This window comes from Branchiostoma belcheri, unplaced genomic scaffold (genome assembly GCF_001625305.1).
Source record: "Branchiostoma belcheri isolate BF01 breed outbred unplaced genomic scaffold, Haploidv18h27 scaffold7, whole genome shotgun sequence".
Taxonomy (NCBI): domain Eukaryota; kingdom Metazoa; phylum Chordata; class Leptocardii; order Amphioxiformes; family Branchiostomatidae; genus Branchiostoma; species Branchiostoma belcheri.
The window spans coordinates 3,290,719-3,312,206 of NW_017804353.1; the positions used below are offsets into that span (position 1 = coordinate 3,290,719).

A 21,488-nucleotide genomic window follows, 5' to 3' on the forward strand; every position below is an offset into this window, starting at 1 on the left:
GCGTTTATTTCTCGCCCATCTCGTATAACTGCCCGGAATAACGAAATCATCGATCGGCCGTGTTACCCGGGCAGGGCTCGCAGTGGAGAAATTGGATTTTCACCCATCTGTCTCTCATATCAACTGTTGCAGGGACGGGCGGGTGGTTAGAATCAAATTAGTGCAGGGGAGGGTTGATGTGTGTGTGTGTGTGAATCTATTTCAAAGTATTTGGAGGGGGTGGGGTATGATGCTCTCAGGTCTTGGGGAGTCATATGGCAGATACAAATGTGGATGCATGTTGTGATCTGTGGTTAGGGAATTCCCCCCACCCACATGGTGTCACTCAACTGTACAAGCACACAAACACACCCAAAACATTGCCTCCATCCCGGAAGGTAAAAAACAGCAACTGCAAAAGGACAGCAGTACTAAATTGCGTTACTGCACAAAGACTGCTGCAGAAATTGAATCAGTAGTCAGATTGGTTGTTGTGACTTTATCTGGGGGAAGGCCAGTGGTGGGGTAATGCTGGTGTTGACTTGAGTCAGACGTGGCTGATAAAACTGTCTGTAAGTGTAACACATGGCAAGGTTATCTCTGATGTTGGCTGTGTGGGATGGTTGGTCAGAAGAGGTGGTGAGAGACAATCTGTGGACTGTAATGTTAGCCTGGAGATTTTTCCATACTGATATGGAACAATTTTCAGACTGTAATATTGAATTGAAGACATTGAGTCGTGTTGTGTGGATTGAAATGGTAGATAAAACTGCTCTTAGTTGTGATGTGGAAAAACATTGAGATTGTTGTGGGAACATACATGCTAGCTCCTCGGCTCCTCGGCTAGCCTAGGTACCTGACTATTGCCAGGGTCACCTTGTCATGTGTCACAGATATTAGCTCATCAAGTTATTGTGCTAAAGAACATCCAAACATGATTTTACATACTACTAGTACAAAGCATATTACCCTCTAGACAAAGGTAATAAAATGTTAAACATAATCCATAGCAAACCCAGCTTATGCTTTACCGGTAACTATAAACGTCTGACATTTTAACTTCAAGCTCTGTGATGGACTCAGATTGATACCAGTGTGACATGCTAACCAGTTACTGTATATAGAATCACAGACATTCATCCAAACTCAACTGTCAAAACAGGATCGATTCCTCAGGTTTATTTAATAGTTCTTCCTGTATTTTGACAAGATCCAGTAATGTGTGCTTGTCACAGCACTTGTCAGCTGATAAGAGAAATTCTAAATCTAAACACAGAATTTAACAATTTGTTTATAAATCATTTTGTCGTTGTACTTATTGTGCTGTTCTGTATTAGTAAGTCCTGTCATAAATTGTGTGTACTGTATAATAATCATGTATCATGTATGTAATATTAATGTACATGCTGTGTTTTTATGGATAAAATCCAGTAAAGGTAGATAAGATTTATTCTAATCTAATAATACAGTAATATTCATAGGTAACAGCAACTTAATGATCCAGAAATAATTGTATGCACATTTATTTAGACTCTGATACAAAGAGACAAACAACATTCAATCTGGTTACCGGCAGCATATCTGTCCTTCCGGTAACCATAGTGATCCCGCCAGTTACCGTGGCGATACCATAGCTTTGATAAACAAGAGCGCGGCAGTTAATTGGATGTCTTCTCTTGTCCCTGCAGGCATCGTGACTTCATGAAAGACTGTCCGAGCGGCGCGCTACGGAAAGAGGTTTGTCTTTCATCTGTCTGCTTCCCTTTGTGATCTGATAGACTACAGGAGACATCAGTAGACGTGTACAGCTGTACAGTAGTACTGATAGGCCATACTGATTTGATGATATGGATGACAAAGGCTCAAACAACGACATCCTGGGTACAGATCCAAAACAGTGAAAAAAGTTACTTCACATCATAAATCTCATTGGACCCTCCCTGAGGTCTAAAGTTGTCAAGGCTCTCTCTTGTAACACTAAAATTTTTCCAGTGTTATTTTTCTTAATCCAGGAACAAAGTAAATTGGTGTGGCCTGACAAGAGCTATTTTTATGGCCTTCAGGTACAAGTAGTTAACTTGCCCCACCATGCCCCCCCACATACACACACCTAATGGCTCTGTGATATTGTTGAAACCTGTTCACACCTGTACGCTGGCATTAAACACATTCACCTTTCAGTCTGTGTTAGTTTCCGACATGTTTCTATGGCTGAGACAAGCCGTACAGATGTGATCAGAGAGAGCCATGTTAAAACATCCGACCTTTCCTGTCAATCCAGTGGTGAAACACAGCAGTGTCATGTGCTTGTTTTGGCTTAGATAGACTTAAAGGTGCTGTAACTCACTTAATCTTCACGGTAGCAGACAACCCAGGGTTGAAGCATTCAAAATATTGTTATTTTTTCTAGAACTATGATAGATTAAGTACAGTAGGAGCATCATCTCTTGATATGGCATAATGTTCTTGATGTTTAGGTGTCAGAAAGAATTTCAAAGAAATAATGAAAACTCTTCTTGTATACTGTTAGTCTTGTTTGCAGTTAAAGAATCTTAGATTAGGTTTTGCAGATATTCTACCTTACTTCATGTTGTGCTCCTACATGTAAGCCTCCAGTTGGACCTATTCCCAAAAGTGAATTTGGAGCCCTGCCAGATCAATGACTAACAGTAACACCTGATGCTCGTGATGACGTAGTTCTGACACCATGTTTCAGTTTTTATACCTTTGTGAGATTATTACTCCTCCCACACAGGACAGGGCTGTAGTCCATATGCTGAAATAACACCTCCGTGTGGAGATGTGTTTTTTTGCTAATGACAATCATATTTGTAAATCTAGCTTCTTCAGTTTCAGGTTTGGAAAGTGTTGGTGTCAACAACAAAATTAGCAGGAAAAGATAATGTTACATGATTCTGCAGTATCCGAGCTCAAAATTCAAGTCAGACTGTCACAAGTATGCAAATTAGGTCCCAACTATGCAAAATGAGCTGCAGTCCACCATGCACCAGAATTTTACACAAACCTGTAGGCACCCCTCCTTCTCAGGAGATGATGGTAGCACTCTAGTAGCCTGGTATCCAAAACCTGTTACCTATTCTACCTGCCAAGTCTCTTTCAACCTCTCCGCTAAAATACGTTTTTGGATACCACTGGCTAGTACCACTGTAGCACACAAATCTCAAACTTGAAACAAAATACGACACTTCACAAGCATTCAGTACGCAGTGTTCCTCACACAGTCATGAATGAGTAATATTATTACTTATTGAGCGCAGGCTGTAGTAAGACATGGGTAGGTAGGTATATTGATCGTGGCCGGGTGTGTTATTGGGGTTAAAGGAGTTGCCGTTATTACTTGGCAGTGCCATGGGAGCAACTAGTGAATCGTGATATGTCAGCTGTGAAAAACCTCAGGGTCCACGGCGGGCATGTTACAGCAGCTCTCAAAATAGCTTCGGCCCTGCTGGCAAAGCAACTTAATGGCCTAACACTGATACATGTACACTAGATGCAACAGGCCTGATGTTTTTGGATGCTGCTGATAACATGTGTGCCAAATGCAAGCTGAAAGTGTCCTGAGATACGTTTCCATTTTTGTTATCTTATGCTGACTTTGGGAGATATTTTTTCTATAGAAATTGTTGCCATGAATACGGAGAGTTTGTTTTCTTTAATTTTCTTGTTCAGTGTTTGCCAGTGTTCCTCCTCCTACAAAATGCAACTAACTTCCATCCTACCAAAAATCACCAGAAGCCACTCAGTCAGTGAGCAGTCTTTGTAGAATGCAACTGTCAGATGAGAGAATTTGTCGTAATTTTATATTGAGACTCTCAAAACATAATAAACATTATTTGCAGTCTCCACAGGGTGTCATGTAAAAAGCAAATTTATGTGGCTTTAACAAAACCCCACTGAACTGCAGTAAGTGTAATGAGCTAAAGGAGACGGCCTTCTTGAGCTAAAGAAGCTCAGAGCCTTAAGTGTCTCCTGAGACACGGCTTAAATGTCTTAAGGAAAGCACGACTTGCATTTGTCCTCTACACCAAGGTCATTTTGTAGATTATTACAACTCCAAGTTCAATAGTCACGGCAATGTCAAGTTCAAAGTAATTGAAAAATCTCTGCGGATAATTGGTGCTTGGTGCAGTGCGAGGAATATTGGCGATCCCTCGATGTGATGTTCAAGGCATTTGTCTTCACTAACATAGCAAGCCTACTGTAGGTTGATTCCAAAAATCAGTGGTGCATGTACTGTAACTCACTTTATCTTCATGGTAGCATTTAAATTTCATGGTCTGAGGAAATTGGACAGAACTTAATATCTAATATTCACGTTGGTGGCAAGGGAGGGAGCGGGGTGGTGGTGGTTAGGGACGATTTCGAAAGAAAAATGATTTGATAATGACAATGATTTATAAGTTCACAGTACAGATTCTGAAGTGTTTGTGAAAACAGTGAACATGCAAGTACCATGATGATCATGACAAAATCATGACTAAGTCTTACAGTATTTTCCATCACTCCTACTAGGAATAATGAAGCGACAAACTGTGCCTGATTGAGTTGTGATCTTGAAGTTGAAGTAAATTTCACACAGCACGCCTCCTTCTGGAACTTCCCTGCCACATAACATCAGCCAAGAAAACTCTCTGGAGTGATATTAGTCACTGCAATGACTGATCAGGAGAGAAATTGAATGTAACATCAGGTTGTAGGGTAATGAGGTTGTGTATTATACTCTGACCCACTTGTGCATCAGTGTACAAATGTGGTATTGAGTGTGAAGGAGATTCTGTGTGGAAGTGATCAATAGAATATCCAAGGTAATTTTTTCTGCTTTAGAACCCAACAATATTAGAAGTAATCAATTTATTACTTAGTATTAGAAGTCCAAATCAGAAAATCATGCAGTTTTGTTAAAATTTGTCCTCCTGTGATGTGTTTGCACAAAGACGGCAGCTTTCTTTACTGGAATGTCTTTATCATTACAATGTATGTACCAAGGTACACCTGAAAGACAGACCACAGATCTTTGTATGACCTACAGTGATAAAAAATATTAAAATTAAAATACCAAAATAAAATTATGTCAAATCGTTCAGTCCAAAACTGTTGTTGAATTCATCGTCAGGGTTTTGGCTCTTCTTACAGAAATCTTTAATGAGATTTGGCCCAGGATTAAGTCTTCTTGGGCAGTGAGGATTATCTTGTATTAAGTCATCCAGAAAGGGGGATCAGCAGGGATTAGGTAGATCCTGAAGAGATTGTAAAAAGCATGTCTGGACAAGTGTGCCATGGCTGTGGAGTAAACTAATTTTTTCCCATTTCCAGTAATTTTTGTAGTTATAGAATAGTAATTGTTATTATAACAGCAGGTTCAGACTTGTGGAAAAAGCATCAACAATCTTGGAAAGTGAGAATGATTGTGAGAGAAAATAATCTTATAAGGATTCGCAATAGGCCAAACCAATTTGATTTGTTGGTTTTATGATTAAGAAAATACTACTGAGCTGGAAGAAAAACATTTTAAAAATGTCTGAGTCAAAGAAATTAAGTTAGTGTGGCAACTGGCACATTAAAAATATTTTCATGTGATCCTCCCTCTTATACATAAAATGAACCACCCCTGGGCCTTTTGTGACCCTATGGAGGTTACTGTTCAGTCCCTAATTGATTCCCTGCCATAAAAGGGCAACCTTTTGCCGATGCTTTTAGTTGTTCACTGTACTATACAATCAGGTATGATGTAACAGCAGGTCTAATGGTGGGATGGGACGTTAAACTGAAATACAGGCTGTACTCAAACTGTCCTCGTTTAAACCCTGTCTGTATTACTGTGTACAGTTATATAAGCATGGCTACGTACAGCAGTGTATCAATCAAAAAATAAACCAACCTTGACCAATGTGAAAACGGTAGCAAAAATATAATTTCAACATAGTCTTGCACTTTTCATTTTGAATAGGTTTAAAATTTTCACTATAAGGAAACAAAATCACCTTCGAAATGATAATTAAAAGTAACTTTCAAACAATCAAACGTATATGACAAAATAAACCTGATTTTTAAGTGTGACCTCATGTAACACAATGTGATTAAGGGCAGGTGGAATATAAAGTTTTTACAAGTCTGTATTTTCTCTGCAGATTCTAGTACTCCAGATTTTTATATCTTCTAAAGCCGTCTCCTTTATGCTACTTGTGCGCTGGATGGCTGGAAAACAATAGTAGCTTATTGCAGGCGATATTGAATCTGGCAGGGGATTTTCTGGGGATAAAGCCAGATAATTGGTAGATAGAAGCGGAATCTCCGAGGCCTGGAGCTTCAGATCTGTAGATATATTGCATCATGTGCACTACTGAACATGGGTTATTGAGGAAGAAATATTACTTATTACTTCTGGGAATGGAAGTACTTTTTAGCTCACTGTCTGCTTTGAGTTTGGATATATATCAGATTCGTTCTGTTTGTCCAGACAGAGTAGGTTGACAGCACATGGTTGGGGGAAGATTGACATACAGAATAATATCTAGCCTCCTATGCAGGCCTCCGGGCTGTTAAGAGTTTAATACTGCATTTTGTATAGTTTTTGATGCATTCTTTTGCCAACCATTCTGCATCCAGCCACCCATAGAAGGTTTGTACCTGACGTACCAGAAGCCTACAGAAATTAGTAGTCGACATGGGGGGAATTCAGGAAGCAGAGGACGGCATACTTCCTGGAAGTTAGTCCTAAGTCCCAAACTGATTTCTTGCTGAAAGAAATTTAGTCTTTTTGAAAATTGCTTCAGTCTTTAAGTCCCGCCTACTTGGCTATGTTACAAAAATGTATACTGGCCCCTTACTCCAATCAGTCATGGGTAGGAAGCACGTTACTAGACGTGTGAAATTCACATTGTCAACATTTTGAATATTGATATTCAAGACGTGAAATCCTTTAACCATCAAAGTCTGTCCTCAGGCTAGCTCTTACATAATTGTGTTTGTGTCGGAAACAGCTGCTGAGGGTTTTGTCCGAGTTTATTCAACTCTACCCCAGAAACGTCAGGCCTGTTTTGTCAGTGCCCTTTTGCGGTCCGTCTGCCTGTGGTTTTAAGGTTGTTACGGGTTATTTTTACCCGAAGAAACACGACCTGTCATCCCGAATCTGTGACAGGAACATCAAGCCTCTCGGGTCTGGTTTGGGAAGTCGTTTTCCATATTCAGTTGTCAGAAGCCAGATTGCATTTCAGTCACATTTTTTTTTACTGAATTTCTCACCACGTACAGGACAGAAGACAGGAAGGCCATGAATAGGACTTGAACATACAGCATCTCTTTTTCCTAAACTAAAAACATTGTTCCAGACAAGCTTGACTCGCAGAGAGTGAGGACTTTATTACGTAACTTTACCAATTATAGGAGGACTCCATGAAGCACTGGGTTACTAAGTTTACATAAGGGAACATTGCACATGTATGTGAATGACTGCCCCCTACCCCATTTTTGAGGTGGAAACTTTCTGTTACTTAGAGATATGTACAGACATGTATTAACTTCTCATACCTTTTTTTCAATATCAAATATTCATATTCTTACATGTAGTTTTGGTGTAGTTGATACATGGACGTTCGGCTTTAAAATAATGTAAAAACTTCCAGCTGTTTTAGAATAAAGATTCAGTAAGTTTTTGTTTCTCATCTTGTGGGGGAGGACAAAACTGCCTTGTGCAGGCCCGGAGGTTGTTTTGACGTGCGTTAAGTATCGTGAGCCTGTTTAAGTAATGACTAGTAATCTGCAAACAACGGCACATAAAGCCACCATCTTAATTATTCATAGCCACAGCCTTAAGTGCCGGCTGGGAGCAGCACGCAAGTGGAACTTAGATCTCACAGGGTCAGCCACGGTCACTTTCTCTCATTTATTCCAAGGAGTTCTTTTGAATGTTTCAAACAAAAAGGTATGGCATGACAAGGCTCAAAATTCTGGCTGCATATTACACACTTTTTTTGGCACCTGAGTGCACATATCAACCTAAAAAAAGGACAGACAGAACAGTTTGTAAATATTAAACAATATTTGACAGCCAACTCTACGAGTAAGTATGATTCTGTAGTAAAAATTGTAATTACTTACGTTTACAAGGTAGGCTGGGCCATGTTATATTATGCTGGTGAATGTACTGTTTGTCACTGCAATGTAATTGTATTGTAATGGTAATTTTTTTTATTATTTGCTACAATTTACAAGTACAAATTAATGAGTTAACAGAACATATTATTAGCAAGAACATTAAGGTTATTGCAAATTCTTGCCTGAAGGCTATTTGCAAGCACAAACAAGACAGTCAAATAATGAAGAACAATTATATAAACACATGACTTAGTACATGTAGTCTTACTGTAGTCTAATGGCTGACACTAAATTAAAACATGTTGGGTCAACTGAAACAGTGGAAAACAAAATAGTCCCCATTTTCTGTTATGTGTGGGTTCTGTGATGTTCAGAGGAGAGTAGCATTATTGAAGACCACAACTTACAGTGTCAAACGTTCAGTGTAAAAGGAAAAGGAATCATCTCAGAAGTTTTCTTATCAAAACCCCACACATGTATGTCCTCTGGAACAGTGAGATTTGGAGACCATAAGAATGGTACATCACAGGGACTGAGATGTTCCCTGGGACCTGATACAAGGGGAAGATTTGGCTGTTGCCATTTGTTTTTGGTGCTGATTTATAATCTGATACATTATCTAACTCAGTAGAGAGTGCATAGTGTTCACCAGGGCCACATTTGTACAATATTGTGTTCAGTGCTGCATAGCAATCACAAAGTGGGCACTGGTAGGGTACTTTCTTTATAATTTGAAGGTCCTATCAAACACTTAAGAAATGGTAGTCCCCATAATGGTAATATAATAATCATTATAATGCACATGTACAATGTACTTTAATGTAGATTGTGGTAGATGAACACACACCACTACCAGTGGGCTAAAGTTCTTGTCCTGACAACTGTGTGGCCAAGGGCTATGAAATCAGGGATGGGTATTGGCTATTGCCCTATGTACTGAAAATTTGACTGATGTGGAAGAATGGCCTAGCCTGAGTGTCAGCCTTGTTAGCTTTCGTCCACTCCCCAAGATCCGCTCCCCGCCAACAAGTTGTTGACGGGGAGCGGATCTTAGGGAGCGGACGAAAGCTAACAAGGCTGACACTCAGGCTAAGAATGGCCCAGGGTAGCCTCAGATGTGATATACAATAATGTAATTGACGATGTGGCTCAAGTGATTGGTTCTAGGAGAAAGAAAACTGATTATATATATATTGGTTAATTAAATTCTTTTGCCCCCCCCCTTTCCACAGGCCCATTGATGACATTGTGTAAAATCAAAAATGTTTTGTATCTTCCCCCCTTCTCTCTAATGGAATAACCTGGAGTCATGGCCCTTTACATGTAATCTAAGAAAAGGTCATAGTCTCATCTATGATAGGTCAGGTGGGGTCGTTGTTCCTGTGAGCCTGTATGTGGTGTAATGTTATAACAGGCGCCGATGGCATTTCTCGTCACAAGAAATTGGCTAGGCAGTCTTAGATTTTGCAAAGTACCTCAAAATTGGACATGGACACATTTTACTGCTTCTTTCATATTCCTGAGTTCCTCTAAGCTATGGTGATTATGGTTGGAGTTTTTATTTGGCACTTCCTCGCTTTGGGGCTTTGCCAGGAGAGCCGTAAATTTGGGTAAATATGGAGGATTTCGACACGTTTTACGAGCATATCCCCGCTGGAGCTGAACCCCTGCAGTCAGGATGACTGTCGGAATTTTGGCGTGACATTTTCAAACTCAACTGTTGCACAACAGTTTATGGCAATGGCATGTTTATCACACCATTTGATGCAAAATGAACCTTGATAATGTCACATATTTTTGACAAAACAGATAAAGCAGATATCTAAGTTACATAGAATTCTTCCATACAAAAATACGAACTTGCAACAATAACAAAGAAATTTCTAAAGGGTTTCTAGCCCTGTGGTGCAAAATTGTGCCCCAGAAATAATGACCTGCACAGTTCCTGTGGGAATCCCTGTCTTGATTAGTGCCAGAGTCTGGGATATTACATATTGACACAACCGCAAAATGTCCAATCCGTCATATTTGATGACCTGCCAAGTCCATGACTGCTTGAGTAATATCGAAAATCAACTTTTAGAATGAAAGCTCGTCTGAGTTGGTAAATTACATTATTGAATAATTAGACTGTTCTTCAACTGAAAAGTGCAGAAAGTCGCATCATTCAAAAATTCTGATGAGTTTAATTTTTTGAGTTGGAGAGCAGCTTGATTGTTTCATTATGAAAATCAAGGTCCTCCTCTACTTGTTTCAGATATGTCACAGATAAAATTGGTAGAATAAGGCTTTATCACCATAGAAGATGTTTGCTGCAAAATTAATGCTATAACTTAACACCATAAGGAAGACTACAAAATCAATGCTCTGACTTAACACTATGAGGAATCCTTTAATCTATATCTACGTATTTCTAAAACCTCTTAAGTGCTACCAACAACTAATTCTCGAGACTCAAGAAAACATAACGTCATGGTTGCACATCTTCCAGGTGTGTTAAGCTTTTCTACCCACACAGACGCATCCTTCAGGCTACTTAGCAGTTCCAGATAACCCCCGATGCCCCCCACCATGAGTGAAGTAGATATTACATAATTGCATGTTCTGACACGTCTGTGTCGGCTGGCCAACCCTGGACGGTGATCCCCTCTGTTCTGCCGTGACATTTCCAACCTCAAACCACTTAGACAAAAAGCAATCAACCCTCGGAGCCGGCCGCGATCCTTCAGGGGACGGCAGGTAACGTGGGGGGCTGTAGATCTTCTCTCGTTTTCTTGACATGGTGGACACTGGAGGCCGTGTTAGCTTAATGACTTGTTTCTCAGAGAAAATGAGAGAAAATAACTTTGTTCTTGGACAAAATAAAAAAAACACAATCAAAAAATCAGTTTCTGAATCAACCCCAAGAGGTTGAAAAGGTTTAAGAAAGTTCTTGCTTTCCAGCTTTACATTTTATCCATCTTATGAATGCATAAATTGACAGGATTTTTCTTCCTTTGCCTGCCCACTTCATTTTATTTTCCTGCCCAAAATCAATCAATCAATCAATCAATCAACGGCAAGCATCAGGGAAGATGCATGGCGGCTGCAGACATGTCCCTCTAGGGTGTTCTGTTTAAGGAACCAAGAAAATGAAAATAAAGCAGCATATGTGGTCAGTTCTTCTCAATATTTGTGTTATTCCAACTTCCTGAAGTCTGAGCACAAACTACCCTGCAGGGCCCAGTGGGTCGTTGACCCTAGCCTGTATGTCGACCCATATCCATCTGCAGAAAGAATCCATACCTCTAATTAGTGAGCTCGTTATAGGTTTATGAGTAAATGAGGCAGCAGCCTTACAGTAATTGAGTTTGTCCAGACATTTGATCAGCTCAAAACATGTGCTTTGTATCTGCATTACAATATTAATTGTATAAACTGTATCTACCAAAGTACAGACTTTCCCCTCAGACTGTTTTCATGTTAATTTCCTAGTCCAGACAGATACTTCTTTTCTAATCCAAGAGTGAACTAATTCTGCTGTAGGTTGTTGGATACACCAGAGACAGGAATTCTGCAGTTCTCCAGCTGTTCTGTGTTGTTAATTGTGTTCCCTTCCGGGATTTGTTCAAGAATTGGAATAGGTTGTCTTCCCTGAATGTTAAACCTGCTTTGTAACCAACGGCCAAAGAGGTCATGAATAATTTTTTTTTCTAAATTGTAGTGCATTTGTGAGGCCGTTGATCTACATGAGTTGTATGTCAATGTTAGCCTTTAGAAGTGTTAATTTAGAATTTTTAGGATGTGTACATCAATGGTTTTTAGTATTGAGGGCGAGTGGACCTCTCCTTGGTGCTGAAAGTTTCATTGTTAATATCTAAAGTTTTCCATTGCATTTCCATTTCATTTCTGAACTTTTGCCTGGGTAACATGATGTCCAATTGCATTTTTAATGCTTCTTTTTCAGTTAGGAACAGTCTAATTCCATAAATGTCAGCTTTTATGTGGTACTAGCGACTAAGAATTCTTGCTTTAGACTATATTGAAAGCCTGAGCTAAAAAAGTTTTTTGGGGGGATGTAGATAGAAATTATTTAAAAATGCTGAGTTGCTATTGCTAGTTTATTTTCACTATTATTGTATGTCTCCTAAAACTGGTAGGTTTGGACTTTCACTGTATTTTAACAATAAGACTAACATAAGGTTAAGGAATTTATGGGGATTGTTTGAAAATAAAACCTGAAAAAAAATTTGTTGGGAAAATTTAAATGAAGATACAAAAAAGCAGATAAGAAGTTGGAGTGACCATTGACCTGAAAAACATTGTGGTATATTATCACAACAATCCCCTACAGTCCTTTTTTGTCTGTATAATGCTTTGTTGGAACCTAGTTTAACATGATTAAAAAATCTTGTGTTGCAGGAATTCACAACAATCTACAAGCAATTTTTCCCTCACGGAGATCCCACAAAGTTTGCTGATTTTGTCTTCAATGTGTTTGATACAAACAAGGTAGGCTGCTGCTTCTCTTTTTCCTGACTGTAAACTCAAATGTTTCCATGTCGTTTTTCTCCCCACAGGAGTTCACCGCGATCTACCAACAGTTTTTCCCCCATGGGGATGCCTCCAAGTTTGCCAATTTTGTCTTCAATGTATTCGATATCAATAAGGTAAGGGTTTCGGCGTGGAAACACGGCCAGGGCTGACAGATTGAAGCAGCTAATGCCTGGCTGGTTGCAGCACAACGGTTGTTCCTTGATGCCCCCCCCCCAGTTGCCTTGCCAGCAAAGCGATGATGCTACATTTTCATTGGACTAACTACAAAGTACTGTAAATATTGAAACTTTTGTGGTGGTTTTATTTTTATGTTACCGTGGTGACCTTAGCACATAAATATGTCTCCTGTATATGACTACTGTACTAGTACTACTTCAGAATTCAAACATGAATATAAAACACTGCAAAAACCTCCATTTTAAACCTCCAAAATAAAACCACCACAAAAGTAGATGAATTTACAGTAACCAAGTCCACTGCATTTTCCCTTGCACATTAACCAACCATGATGTGACATCAAATCTGACGTTTCTGCATAACCTACTCCCTTGCCAAATATTGACATGTATACCATACATCATGTATATGGGCATCTCTTTACAGCTGACAACAAATATGGACATTCTTCATGTTTATAACTAGACAGGACATTTCATCCGACCAATTGACCAAAAGAGTGCATGGCTTACCAGATACTTGACAAAGTATGTTCATTTATAACTGACTGAAAATTATAAAGAAACTTCTATAAAGCTTACACATGTAACAGACTGACTATTGCAAGACATCCTCATCTCAAAAGTAACCAAAGACTTCTGAAATCATATCCAGTTGCTTGAGTAACTGTTTTTGGCGTATCTTATTACCTGGATGTCTAACCTTCACCGACGTAACCAAAGTCTTTTTTGTTCTTTTTCTTTTGACTCGCTGACAAAATAAGGCACACATGTCTAATTGACCAAATATGGATTCCTATTGGCCAAATAAGGACCTTTTGACCAAATGACGACAATGTTGCTATTAAAATTTACCTTTACCACGACTTACGACAAGGCCACTTTTTTGTTTTTTAAAGTTATTTTCATGCAAATATTATAACAATGAAATTAGCAAGTAAAGGTCAATTAACGTAATGTGACTTTTATTTAATGGCTGATAGAAGAATGTTGTAAAGTAATGTATCTATAATTTATGTCTGTATCTACTAAATTAAATGTTTTTATAATGCATTAATTTTCTACTTCAGTAACTATAGTCTAGCAGTAGTTTAGACATATCTGATTGCTTTTGGTTCAATAATAGCCAGCAGTTTCTCCCTTGTATCTGTTGCATGCCCCCCTCCCCCATCTTTGACCTTGATGCAGTCATTGAAGTTCTGAAAGCATGAATTACGATACTGTCGGTATCTGCTTTCTTTACATGTTTCATGATTAAGTTTGCCAGAATTTTTCAAGCTAATAGTTTTTGCTGGACGTTGACAAGACCCAGACAAGACATGTCATGTTTTCCGGGCATTCCCCTGGTTCAAATTACCCCCAGCATGTCCTAACTGTAACTGGATACATAAAACTGCCGTATGATGTGATATTGCAGTGTGGGTCTAATGCGCACAAATGCAGCGACCATGCCTCCAGGCTTGGCAATGGTTGTACAACAACAGCCAAAAGCATTTTTTGCTGGGTTTGGTTCTGCTAAGCTTGCGATGTGTTGAAGGGTGTATATTTGAATGCTGTGCAAAGTATGTTCAGCTGTGGGCAGTTTGTTACAAACGCACAGAACAGCTAAACTGGGCTGTCGTCTGAAAATGCCATATTGTTGTTACAGTCGGCGCGACTTATCTGTTTCCTCGAGGGTGTGGAAGGGGGATTCAAGTCTCCCTTATCAAAATACCAGCCACTTCTATTTTAGAAAGACACTGTGAGGCCGTAAAATCAATCAAATTTGATATAGCAATAAATTATGGCACTCGGATTCATTCAATTGAAATTTAAGAATTTGTCAAGAATATTGTGGCATAGCTGAAACCCCTTTCACACCCTTGCTGTTCCAGCTGTTGCTGCTGATATGAAAGGCTGTGCATGGGGTTGTTGTGGTTGGAAATATTTTTGTTGTTTTATGTTACTGCTAATAAGTCATAACTGTAACTAGGTTTGTAGTACCTACATTTGTACATGTTGGGTTGTCAACTCTCCACTCCTTGTCAGGCTCTGAAAACAACTTACTTTTTCTATTTTATTTTATTTCATTCACATTTGTTTACAATAGAGGACTGGGAAGAAAACAAAAGTGCAGATCAAATGACAATACAGTCAAACGATATGCATTTAAAACATTGGATTTGTGTAAATACAGTAGTAATCAAAATGTTAACACATGTCTGGGCCTCAATAACTGTGACAGACCTTTTAACAATTAAACAACTTGCACACTGGTATTTCTCCCCTAGACAGTACGTTTGACCTCGACAGTCTAGATGCAGGACTATATAAAGAGGAGTGTTGACAACCCTTTTTTGTGCTTTCCTGTCAGAAAATGACCGTTTTTGTCTGTTCGTCCTCAGGACGGTTACATCACATTTAAAGAATTCATCTGTGCACTCTCCATCACGTCAAGAGGGACGTTAGACGAGAAGCTGGACTGTGAGTTTATTTCTTCATTTCCTCTTTTTAACTTAGCATACTGTAGATCTAGCCTTATTCTAGCTCTAGTATGCTTAGCCCGCAGAAATCAAGCTTCTAGAAGCCCTCCCACTGGTCAGGACTAATCAGCCCCTGGCAGCAAGAGATTGTGTAACACACTGACTATAGTTTGCTTTTCCCTCTGTATCTAAGCACTGTCTGTCTGGAGCACACAAAGGCCACACCAAATACGTTTGTTGGCATTTGAATTTAAAAAGGACAAATGCTGACCTGAAAGATTATCATGTTGGTGGTCGGTTAAATTCTAACCTGGAAGATTAACCTTTGAGGGGAAAATCTGCACTGTGACACATACACACAGCTTCAGGGAGTGTAATTTCAAGTCCAGCAATCCAGCCTTCATAATCCAATGTCTTAGAATATTTTTACCGCTTTCTCCAAGAACCGACTAATTTTGTAGGAGTGGCCGCGACCAATTCCGAAGGTCGCAGCGCGTGGGTGGTTTGTCGTGCCTGACAGCTTCACTAATGATCCGCTCACAGCCCTGCATTTGGCCGTGGCTCTTAAGCAGCTGCAGGGATCAGTCACTCTAACTCTCTCTACTCCCATTCTCATCATTATGGCTGTCAAGCTGGGAACAGGCCTTGAGAAGGGATGCTGAACAGTCTCAGTGGTCTGCTGTTCAATTTGTGTATCTGGAGAAAAAAAACAGCAGAATTTGCTTCAACTTGGCTCTAAAGCAGCTAGAGGGATCAGTCATTCTAACTCCCTCAGTATCCATTCTCATCATTATGGCTGTCAAGATGATCACATGACTTCAGAAAGGATGCTGAACAGTCTCAGTGGTTCAATGTTTAGTCCGTGCATCTGGAAAAAAAACAGCAGAATTTGCTTCAACTTGGCTCTAAAGCAGCTAGAGGGATCGGTCATTCTTACTCACTCTACTCCCATTCTCATCATTATGGCTGTCAAGCTGGGAACATGCCTTGAGAAAGGATGCTGAACAGTCTCAGTGATCCACTGTTCAATTTGTGTATCTGATCAAAACAAATTGCAGGAGACTGGTTTGCTTCAACTTGGGGGAATTTACATTAAATTTTGTTTCTCACAATTTGTGGATAAACCGAGTTAGGTCAAACTCAATGGGGCATCATGGTTATATAGTTTTCTTCAATGTTCATTAAAAGATAACAGTAATTTTATACATGACTGACATCTGTACTTCCTTTTGTAGTCTGACTGGGAGAGGAACTTTTTACTGAGCTGAAATTTATTGTGGACAATATATGTCTATTTTACTAGTCTATTTGTACCACTGGTTACCCTAAAATGTTACAATTCCAGAGGGGAAAGTTTTGTGGGTGATGTCTCAGGTACAATGTATGTGCTTGACAAGTACATTCATGTCCATGTACATTTTGTACAGCCACCTACGGCATTGGCACCCCGAGGACTGAGGGTCCTTTCTGACGTGAACATGAATGCTCAGTGACACAGAGCTACATGTTCTGCCGATGATGATGACCTTCTATCTGTACATATCTTGTCTATCCCTTACTAGTCTAATTATTTGACAGTTAGGGCACCACATAATATGATCCGACAACCAGTTTTCTCCACCCTGCTAGGTTTTCTGTTCTTCATTCTGCCATTTCTGGTCCATTCTCTGATCATATAATCCTCCCATCTTTTCCATTGCCAACCCATCTGTCTTCCCCCTTGTACTGTTCCTTGCATGATGAGGTATTCATGACCACTCAATTGGACGTGGCTGTGAATTGGCAGTCGGGGATTTGGTCCGGTCGTTTGCACCCACTGATCACCACTCCTGCTTACGTCTGCTGTCGATCCACACGTTCACTTCAAACACAGTCAGAGTCTGACGGATGGACTTTGGTCAGGGCTAAAAGGAGACACTTCTAAGTGTTGGGATTATCAGATGCTCTGCTCTCGGTGTTTGAAAAGGATCGGCTTATTTATCGGCTTGTTTGTACTTCTAACAGTAACACCCAGACCACCAAGATGGAGTACACCCATTAATTTCTTTGGTACTCAGGCAATTTAGAGTAAAAGAGTACTAGTGAGGTGACAAAATAAGAATAAATCAAAAGTAAGGCTTGGAGGAGAGTTTGAATCCTTTTGACTTTTGCTGTCTATTTCTCTTGGTACAATCATTGTAAGTTTTTCTTTCAGATTAGCTTTCTGCGTAAATCCGAGAACCAATCATTCAATTGTTGTGTACAAACATGGTGTCAATACAGCCTGTACTATGTTGTGGAGAGCAGAAGATTTCATCTTCTTCTGCCAGGCTATGTTTTATGAACTATTTAAATCTGGCAACCAAGCAGAGAAAAGAACACACAAAGGAGAATCGAGTGCACCACCCCAGGAAAAAGGGCCTTTTATCAAAGGCATGCCCCCTTTCAATGTATCGGCAACGTTAACCATACTGTGAATTGATTTAGTGTCTTACTTACTTCGACTTAGAGGCTCCCTTGTTCAACACATGAGGCTGCTTGATAAGCCGTCAGGCTTGGTTTAGGGTCTCTTGAAGTTTGCAGAAGCAGAGGAATCGAGCTGTTTCTGGTGTTTTAAGTTTGCATTTGAAATAACGTGGTAATGCAAGGCCGGAGGGAGTATACGATTGTACGTTTGCAGTGTGGCTGCCATTAAAGATCAGAGTAAAAATTGTGACAAGAAAATGGTGGCAAATATTCCAAGATCTCACAACACACCCACGGTATCAAGTTGCTAATAAATATACTTGTTAACAATTACTATTATCATGAAGTTACTATTATAATGAAACGAGACATCTTTTTGCACAAAGATTGTGTATTTTAAAGGGGGAAAATTATTGTCAAAATTGTGTACAAAAACAAGCTTATCTTTCTTTTTACCTTAAGTTAAGGCCACACCAATTTAACTTGTTGGTTCTCGGATTCGCCTCTTCATTTTTTTCTGATTTGCAAAAAAAACAAAAAAGATTCTGGTTCTGAATCAACTCAAAAATGCTCATATTTTGCCCCCAACAGTTGAGGAAATTCCTTTTCTTCCTAGTTGTTACAGTTTTTTCCATCTATCAATGCAGTGGTTTCATTAAATGTTCAAAATTTATACTTTATAGATTAAATTTTAACCCAGCCTTTTTTATTGACTTCATGGCTCATATTGTAGCATTTGGGGCTATAATAGGATGCCTAGACCTGTTTTTATTTTTATTTTTTTTCGCCCTGTCGCTTCATATTTTTTCTGAAAAAATCCGAGAACCAACAAATTAAATTGGTGTGGCCTAACGTCATCAGATTCATCAGGGTTATCAGAGGGCAGAAAATCGAGATTGCCTTGCACGATCTTGCAACATATTAAAATTCACTGTTGGAAAATCCCATAACCTGATTCACCCAATCAACCAGGCATATACATGTACAGTCATGTAGCAAACGTTTAGCCTTGGCATTACGCTAATGCAGTTAAATCTGACGCGTCCCTGCCTCTGTACTCAAGGACAATCAACCTGACTTTGGGCCTGATTGGAGCCTCTCATGTGCAGCAATACCTTGTCATCTGATTAGCTTACAAGGCAGCATCCTTTAGCGGTCTCATATGGCAGTTTTGTTTGAACATTGTCTCACAGTGCAGTTTATACCTCTGTACTCAAGGACAATCAACCTGACTTTGAGGCTGATTGGAGCCTTTCATGTGCAGCAATACCCTGTCAGCTGATTAGCTTACAAGGCAGCATCCTTTAGCGGTCTCATATGGCAGTTTTGTTTTAACGTTGTCTCACAGTGCAGTTCATGCCTCTGTATATTCAAGGACAATCAACCTGACTTTGAGCCTGATTGGAGCCTTTCATGTGCAGCAATGCTCTGTCAGCTGATTAGGTTACAAGGCAGCATCCTTTAGCAGTCTCATAAGGCAGTTTTGTTTGAACATTGTCTCACATTGCAGTTTCTGCCTCTTTACTCAAGGACAATCAACCTGACTTTGAGCCTGATTGGAGCTTTTCATGTGCAGCAATACCCTGTCAGCTGATTAGCTTACAAGGCAGCATCCTTTAGAAGTCTCACATGGCAGTTTTGTTTGAACATTGTCTCACATTGCAGTTTCTGCCTCTGTACTCAAGGACAATCATTGAATCAACCTGACTTTGAGGCTGATTGGAGCCTTTCATGTGCAGCAATGCTCTGTCAGCTGATTAGCTTTAGACTGGTCTCATATTACAGTTTAGTTAGAACCTTGTCTCACACTGCAGTTTATGCCTCTGTATTCAAATTATTTGAAGCAGGCTTCACTCTTGATTGGAGCTTTTTTTATGCATACTGGCAAACAGCTTCCCGAATATAGCCAGATCCCCTGGTGGTCTCGCTCTGCACTATGGTGGAATTTACTCTACTTTGAGGTATTGTGCAAAACCCAAGCAAAGTTCAGAGATATTTCTGTCCTTTTTATTCATTTATTTGTAATCACCTCAACCTCAATTTGTAAGGTTAGTTGTCACCAAAAGCCCTTTGGTAGTTTACATTGTATAGGAGATTCTCAGAAAAGGCCTAGAAAATGAGAAACATAGCCCCCACACAGCTAGGTATAATGGAAAGTAAGGTATAATGAAGGACTATGCTGTAACTGGCAGAAAATGGACCCATACTTTGTAAGATGCCTTGCTGCCTACTGATGCCAAATGGCCAGTTTGGTGAGCCAATGATGCCGGCAATGGCAGAAGATTACACTTTGTGGTGCACTGTACATCTAAGTTTGCTGTGATATTTTCACTGCATTCACTGTGAATTAGATATGACACAGCAAATGCGTCTGGATTACATTACTCCATTTTTCCAACCTTGAACTTAAAACTCAGGGGAAACCTTCCTTCACCTCCAATTGTGAAATTCAGTCCCAGCAAAAATAATTGAATTACATATTAAATCTCTATCAATGGTGTTCCCTTTCATATTAGCAGCTTAGATAGAAGTATTATATTTTCAGTAAGAAATGACTAGTCTAAATGTACCACCTGTTTGGGGTGAAACATTTAATCTTTGTTTGTTTTTCCAGGGGCTTTCAACTTGTATGATCTAGACAACGATGGCTACATCACAAAACAGGAGATGCTGAATATCGTGGAAGCCATCTATGCCATGGTGGTAAGTTTTATGCACAGTCGTGTAGATATATCTATGTTGATAATTGTTAAACTGCACATGTATATGTCAGGGTAGAGATTGCAATCTGGAAGAAGAGCAGATTTGAAGAGAGCCCAATCAGAGTTTTCATCAATAGAGATTGCAATCAGGATGCTAGGAATGTGTTAGGGGAGTCTTCTATTTATAAAATCTGACTTTCAAGTCAATCCATGCATCTAAAGTGACAATCAAAGATGAAAAGATATGTCAGTGAATACAGAAAGATTTTCAGACTCTGATTGGGATCTTGACTTTCAGGTATAACTTAGGGAAATTCAAAGATGGAAAATGTAAGAAGAATATTACCCATTCTTGTCTTGTGTAATGTAAACTTTGGTGTTTTCATTTTTACTTTCTGAGTAGAAATCAACCTCCTGCACTGCAATGTAGTCAAGACCTGTGATGTTCCAATCAATGTTCTGTCATTCTTTGTTCAATTTTACGTTCTGTCGTTCTGTTGATTTCCTCCCTGTTCATTCCTGTGTTCTGTCATTCTGTTTCCCTTTACAGGAAAAGGTGAGTCCAAATATTGTCTTTAAGAGTCAATAAGACAGGAAAAGTGGCCGAAAGAAGACTGAGTACAGCTTTCTGTATCTTAGTAACACACTAACCACACTACCCCTGCATGTCTTTTGTATTGTGTGAGGAATTTTCAATTGTATCGTTATTTTGTGTAACTAAAGGTGACTGAAATACAATTTTTCTCTCCTTTTTCCCTGTTCTTTTTTTACATATCCTCAGCTATTTCCAATTCCTTGCTTGTGTGTGTGTGTGTGTGTGTGTGTGTGTGTGTGTGTGTGTGTGTGTGTGATTATGTCTATTTTCATGCACTGCATGGTGTTGCTACATGTAACTCCTCTGACAAATTACATGTAGGTAGCCTATAAGCCACTTTACAGTTTCAGGTGTGCATGTGCAAATTGTGATGCATTGTGTATCAAATCCACAGGTTTATGCATATAAACCACATTGCATCACACTATGAGGTGGCTTATTGTTGCCTATCTGAACTACAATCATGACATACATGTAT

The 21,488-nt window shown here is 39.4% G+C and overlaps 1 protein-coding gene across 16 annotated transcripts in view; it reads left to right on the top strand.

Annotated features, from left to right (window-relative positions):
- LOC109484603 (neuronal calcium sensor 1-like) overlaps window positions 1-21,488 on the top strand; it is a 35,330-nt gene that overhangs the window by 7,138 nt on the left and 6,704 nt on the right. For 6 of the 16 annotated variants that reach the window (XM_019787939.1, XM_019787931.1, XM_019787934.1 and 3 more), the window contains exons 3-7: window positions 1,668-1,716; window positions 12,496-12,585; window positions 15,191-15,269; window positions 20,328-20,416; window positions 20,966-20,971. In XM_019787939.1, coding sequence (XP_019643498.1) covers window positions 1,668-1,716; window positions 12,496-12,585; window positions 15,191-15,269; window positions 20,328-20,416; window positions 20,966-20,971 — 313 coding nt within the window. Of the gene's footprint in view, window positions 1-1,667; window positions 1,717-12,495; window positions 12,586-12,653; window positions 12,744-15,190; window positions 15,270-20,327; window positions 20,417-20,965; window positions 20,972-21,488 lie in introns of all 16 variants that reach the window. The other 10 variants (XM_019787941.1, XM_019787936.1, XM_019787935.1 and 7 more) reach the window with 4 other exon arrangements.